The sequence below is a fragment of the Octopus bimaculoides genome, chromosome 11 (genome assembly GCF_001194135.2).
Source record: "Octopus bimaculoides isolate UCB-OBI-ISO-001 chromosome 11, ASM119413v2, whole genome shotgun sequence".
Taxonomy (NCBI): domain Eukaryota; kingdom Metazoa; phylum Mollusca; class Cephalopoda; order Octopoda; family Octopodidae; genus Octopus; species Octopus bimaculoides.
In genome coordinates this window covers 34,287,193-34,294,101 of record NC_068991.1, presented here as the reverse complement: position 1 = coordinate 34,294,101, position 6,909 = coordinate 34,287,193, and the positions used below count along the sequence as shown (strand labels likewise).

Sequence of the window (6,909 nt, the reverse complement as noted above, 5' to 3'; positions counted from 1 at the left end):
TTTGTGCTATATGAACATTTATTGTGGTTTAGAGTCAAGATTTGACTGCTATTTTTCAGCGTGGCGGTATCCCTTAGATACCCTATATTATAATTTTATATATATATATATATATATATATATATATACAATTTTTAAATTAATGCAGATATTAAGCTTGCTTGTCAGGTTAAAAGAATTCTGTGTATATAATTATACCTCAACACAACATTTCTAAATGCAGAGAGTCAATTTTCAAAACAATCTGGCAGTGTAGGCTATAGTCTAGTCACTCATATAGTCAACCAGGTGATACATGAAGGAGTCACACCCAATGACTGTTGAAGCAACACCATAGTCAACTGCTACAAAGGTAAAAGTGACACATTAGATATGAATAATTACAGAGGTATCAAATTGTTGGATCAGGTGATCAAAGTCATGGAGAGGGTCATAGCCCAAATAATTAGAGAGAGTTAGATTAGACAAGATGCAGTTTGGGTTTGTGCCAGGGAGAAACACCACTGATGCTATATTTATGATAAGACAGCTGCAGGAGAAATTCCTAGCCAAAGATAAACCTCTGTACTTCTTTCGTTGAAATGGAAAAAGCCTTTGACAGGGTCTCCAATCCTTTATCTTGTCATCAATGTGGAAACTAGAGATAGATGAGTGGTTAGTGAGAGCTGTACAAGCTACATACAGGGATGCTGTCAGTAAAGTGAAGGTTGGCAAGGAGTATAGTGAAGAATTCTGGGTAGAAGTAGGAGTCCACCAAGGAGCAGTCTTCAAACCCTATTATTCATCATAGTCCTCCAAGCAATAACAGAGGAATTTAAGACAGGCTGTCCCTGGGAGATCCTCTATGGTGATGATCCTACTCTAATAACTGAGTCACTACCAGGATGTTTCAGGTGTGGAAGCAAGGTCTAGAATTGAAAAGCCTTAGAGTCAATCTAGCAAAAACCAAAGTCTTAATAGGTTAGAAGGCAGACAAATCACAAATCCCTTCAGGTAGATGGCCCTGCTCAATCTGTAAAAAAGATGTAGGTAGAAACTCCATAAGATATACTTAGTGTAAGCTGAGGACACATAAGATGTGCAGCAATATCAAAGGAAGATTAACTGGGAAGATAGTTTTTGTGTGAAGGAGATGCACAGGGGCAATAAATACCGAAGGTGTACAGAAAACAGATTCCATCATAGGCCAGGTGCAGAAACTAGTAGTTGATAGCTTCTGTTACTTAGGTGACCAAGTCAGTAGGGGAGGGAGAGCAGATGTTCTGGGAGCGTAGCTGCGACAATAAGAATAGCCTGGACAAAGTTCAGAGAGCTCCTACCTCTGCTGATAACAAAAGGCCTCTCGCTCAGGTAGACTGTATGATGCATGTGTGTGAACAGCTATGCTGCACGGTAGTGAAACATGGGCTGTGACTGCTGAGGACATGCATAGGCTTGAAAGAAACGAAGCGAGTATGCTCTGCTAGATGTGTAATGTCAGTGTGCATACATGACAGAGTGTAAGCACCTTGAGAGAAAAGTTGAACATAAGAAGCATCGGATGTGGTGTGCAAGAGAGACAACTGTGCTGGTATAGTTATGTATTGTGTATGGATGAGGACAGCTGTGTGAAAAAGTGTCACACCCTAACAGTGGAGAAAACCCAGGAAGACATGGGATGAAGTGGTCAAGCACGACCTTCAAATGTTGGGCCTCACAGAAGCAATGACAAGCGACCAAGACCTTTGGAGATATGCTGTGCTTGAAAAGACCCAGCAAGCCAAGTGAGATCATAGCTGTGGCTAATGCCAGTGTCACATAACCGGCCTGTTTAAAAGTACCCTTCAATTATCAGGCAATATGCTGTACTTGAGAAGACCTATTGGGTCAAGTGAAATTGTAGTTGTGGCTGATGCTAGTGCCACCTGACTGGCACCCATGCAGGTGACACGTAAAAAACACCCACTACACTCTCAGAGTAGTTGGTGTTAGGAAGGGCATCCAGCTGTAGAAACCTTGCCAGATCAGATAGAAGCCTGGTACAGCCTCCTGGTACAGCCTCCTGGCTTGCCAGTTCTCAGTCAAACCATCCAACCCATGCCAGCATGGAAAGCGGACATTAAACGATGATGATAATGATGATGATGATAAGATATGGAAGATAATAAGTATGTAGCTTGTACAGCTCTCACTAACCACTCATCTATCTCTAGTTTCCACATTGATGACAAGATAAGGGATTGGAGACCCTGTCAAAGGCTTTTACCATTTCAACGAAAGAAAAGTACAGAGGTTTATTAAAATCGAGTTAATAAAATGGTTTTCTTTAGAAGGGAAGGGAAATTTAGTAAGATATTAAAAAGGAAAAAGTAAATAATTTTGGTATACTTCTCTATTTATAATTTTATACACTTCTCATATTCTTCTTTTGCATCATACTATATATTCTATGTGTTTTGTAGAATGATACATTAAGGAGCTTTTTATGAATACCACTGGATTAGTTGAATCCGTATACTGTGAATTACGTATATATATATATATATATATACATACACAAGTTGAGAAAAAATTCTGTGTGCCATGTTAAGATAATGAACTGAATGAACACACACACACCACAAAAATATATGAAAAAGCATTATTTTAACACGGTGCATGAACTTTTCCCTCAACCTAATATATGTATATATATATAATATCTGAAGTGTACAGTATTACATGACCATTACACCCGATCTTACCTATTGGTTTCGTGCAAGGGATTCAACGGAGTGTTAGGTAACAGCCTGATTATGTAACCCTATGCTCATCAGAGGTAGCTGATATGGAATGAAATATTTGATTCCATATCAGCTACCTCTGATGAGAGTAGGGTTGAATCTCTAGCATAAAACCGATTGGTATGATCAGCCACAGTGAATGTATAATACTGGACACTTCAGATAATATACTCACTGTATTGACACATATATGAGTGCATATTTTCCTGACTTATGGATCCCTAGACAACTTGTGTGTGTGTCTGTGTGTGTGTGTGCGTGTGTCTGTGTGTGCGTGTGTATGTGCGTGTGCATCTGTCTGTATGTATGTATGTAAGTATGTACACACACACACACAATCCACACAGATAATGTTTTCTCTCAATTTCAGTCAACTGAATCCACTCATAGGGCTTTGGTGCCACATAGTAGGACTGAATTTGTAACTATGTGAAGCAAAGTTTCTAACCACACTGTTATGCTTGCACTTATATATACAAGTAAATATATATATTATGTCTGTGTGGTGTATGTATATACACATACTCACCATTGCTAATTTTCGTTGATGTTTCTAGCTATGTACCCCTTTTCAGTAGAGGCTACTTGGTATCTAAAGGACATAATTTATTGAGTGGCAATATTGAATAATCAAACATGTGCTCGACCCCTCTGCCCACATGTAAATGTTCACACAAACCTTCTTTTCAGACAATGAAAACTGTCCCCCAACTACCCACTTGCTCTTCCTGTTAAATTTACATCTTTAGAGAAGCCACAATCAACATAGGCACAATGAATGATATGCTCATCAAGATTCTTGAAATACCAGAGCAGAAGTGTGTAGACATGTGCTGCATGCAAAAAATAAGGTGGAGGGAGCCTCAGCTACATCCCTTACAGGCAAAGAACAAAGCTATAAATTCTTCTGGGTAGGCGGTGGCAGAGAAAAGGGTAGATGAAGTGATCAAGATAGTCAGAGGGAGATAGTTTAGCTTAGATTAATCTTGGAAAATATGACAGTGACATTTATCTATTCATATACTTCTCAATCTGAACAGGTCTTTGATCTTGTCTTCATGACTGATGACTACATCAGACATGTTGGGCAGCACTCTGGTGGATTCCATAGTGTACATAGGGGATGTAGCTTTGGTTCTAAAAATGAGTAGGGAACCAGGATCTTGGAGTTCTGTGGTTCAAATAACCTAATGATAAGCAACACTAACTTCGGGAAACCAATAAGTCACCTGATCACCATTAACCATGTGAACACACAAGCTAGATTGACTCATTCCTTTTCAGAAAATGAAATGGATAGTTGATTGTGAATGTGAAGTCCTCCTCTGATGAAGGATGTACAACCCAACATATGTTTGTGGTTAGTGACTTCAGACTTAGAGCTAGAAGGGCTTAGAGACAGAAATCAGTCTTGAAACAGAGATATAGCTTAAAGATCTACTGAATGGCCATAAATTTAGAGAAGTACTATTTGAAGATGAGAAGAAGATAAGCTGTATAACATCCATGACAACTAGAGGTTCCTACATGACAACTTATTTAGAGCTACAGGCCAAATCTGTGACTGGTGCAATATGCAAGTTAGACTGAGAGTAATGTGGTAGTGGAACAGTGAAGTAAACAAAACCATAAATGCAAAGAGACAGGCTTGGAAAGATTAGAAGAATGGGGTAGCAGAGAATTATACCAGATAGCTAGAAAGAAGTTAGATGACAAGTCTATTTAGCAAGGGTTTTGTCAGTGTTCTTCAACATGATTACTAGAGGCATGAGGTGTTCCAGTTTGCATGGCACTCTATCAGAGAAAATTCAGACATTGTGAGAGAGATGAGTGTACAGATGGATAATGACACATTTGCAGATAGTAATTCTGAAAGAATGAGTTATGGCAGTGCTACAATGAAAAGCTATTAAATGTAGAAAATGACTGGAAGACAGTCTTCTCAACATCTCAGTTTGAAACATCTCAAGCAATTTGACAATAATCTTGTCCTTATTTCCTTGTAGTCCATTTGCCATACATGGATAGTTGTACAATTTTTCTATGACAAACATTATCAAAGTAGAATATGACCTTGTTTTATGTTTGTTTTGGCTTGTTTCTCTGCTTTCAAAGAATAAGGGCTCATTCCAACGATGAAGGCTCAGGACTTGGACCTGCTGATGTATTGGTTCAATCTCAGCTGTATTTAGTATTCATGAAATCAATATTGAGCATGATCGAAGCTCTCATGCTAGAGATAAGGAATAATATGGTGATTGTTATTAAAAAATTAAACTTTCTGACTTTCTTTTAACAGACCACAATTTGATACAGGATGCAAATGTGATTCTGGAATATTTATATCTTCTTTAAGAACCTTAGTAGAGTAAGTTGGCTTAGAAAAATCATCTTTCATAAACTTGCCTCTTTCTCTAGAGTATTTCTTTTTAATTTAATAAAGAAATTCATATTTATTAGTTGAAGCTCAAATGACTACATTCAAGAGGAGATGGATGTGGAAAATTTTGCATTAGAGTCATAAATGAAATGAATTAGCTACAAATATTAATCAAATGTGGTTTCTCAATTGGTTAAATAAGTGGCTATCTCACATACTGTAAGACATTTACCATGCACGTGTATTTATACATATGAGAAAATTGTATGATACGTGTGTTAGAACTATAATGTTGCATAGTAGTAAGACATGGGTTTTGAATGCAGAAGATTTGAGAAGACTGGAAAGAAATGAAGCGAGCATGCTCCAATGGATATGCAGTGTAAGTATGCATGAAAGGCAGTACAAATGTGCTGAAAGAAAAACTGAGCATAAGATGTAGTTGCTGGTATGGACATGTGATGTGTATGAATGAAGATAGCTGCAAAAATAAGTGCTGATCACTAAATATGGATAGAGCATATAAAAGAAGAAGAACCAGCAAGACATGGAATGAAGTACTGAAAGCTGATCTCAGTATTCTGAGCCTCACAGATGAGATGACAAAGACTGAGATGACTGGCAATATGCAGTTCTCGAGAAGACTCACCCATCTCTACAAAATTGAATGGTAAAGCTGTGTACGTGTGTGTGTGTATGTGTGTGCATGCACACATGTGCATGTATATGTGTCTCTATGTATACACACACACATGCACAACTGGGTCATTCACCAAATTTCCCACATTCCTACATGACATCCATTTTGAGGGGAAAAAAAAGCATATTACATGAGAGGCATAAATCAATTGCTTGAAGTTGTCTAAAGAAGCAACATTTACAAAATAAAGAAAAAACAGTTATAAAAAATGAAAAAAAAACTTACAGATTTCAAAGTGCTCAACCATGTTGTGGTATGATATAAAGCTTTGGTGTTACTAAAGTTATTCGTTTTATATGATTTTATTTTGCATGGAATCTGAAAACAAATAAAGAATGATTTCTTAAAAGGTTATTTTTAACAAGCATACAGTCACTATATTTTACAAAACGAAACGAAACTTCTGGTTTGGCAGAAGTTTACAGTGCTTACTAATAAGAGAGAAATAGATTCTTTCTTTTATTCTTTTACTTGTTTCAGTAATTTGACTGTGGCCATGCAGGAGCACCACCTTTAATCAAACAAATTGACCCCAGGACTTATTCTATCAGTCTATTTTGCCAAACCACTAAGTTTTCAGGATATGGACACACCAACATCGGTTGTCAAGTGATGGTGGAGGGGACAAACACAGACACACATGCAAATATATATACATGTACTAGCAGAGATGCCCAGCCTTGCTTGGGATTAAAATGGCATAGTTTTTTATTGTTTTACTTCTTTCAGCCATGTGACTGCATCCATGCTGGAGCACCGCTTTCAGTCAAAAAACTCAAAATCAGGATTTATTCTTTGTAAGCCTAGTACTTATCGTATTAGTGTCTTTTGTTGAACCGCTAAAATTTTGGGAATGTAAACACAGCAAAATCAGTTGTGAAGCAAACATGTGGGTACAAACACAAACACACACAAATATACACATATATATGACAATCTTCTTTCAGTTTCCATGTACGAAATCCACTCACAAGGCTTTGGTCAGCCTGAGGCCATAATATGTATATATATATCCATATATGTATGTATGTGTGTATATATATATATATATATATATATATATATAT

The 6,909-nt window shown here is 37.3% G+C and overlaps 1 protein-coding gene across 6 annotated transcripts in view; it reads right to left on the bottom strand.

The window, feature by feature from the left end:
* Nucleotides 1-6,909, bottom strand: part of LOC106874397 (phosphonopyruvate decarboxylase) — a 186,893-nt gene that overhangs the window by 150,660 nt on the left and 29,324 nt on the right. For 3 of the 6 annotated variants that reach the window (XM_052971685.1, XM_052971687.1, XM_052971686.1), the window contains exon 2: nt 6,068-6,160. The exons of the other annotated variants lie outside the window; for them this stretch is intronic. In XM_052971685.1, the coding sequence (XP_052827645.1) occupies nt 6,068-6,160 (93 nt within the window). The remainder of the gene's footprint in view (nt 1-6,067; nt 6,161-6,909) is intronic. 6 annotated transcript variants of the gene reach the window in all.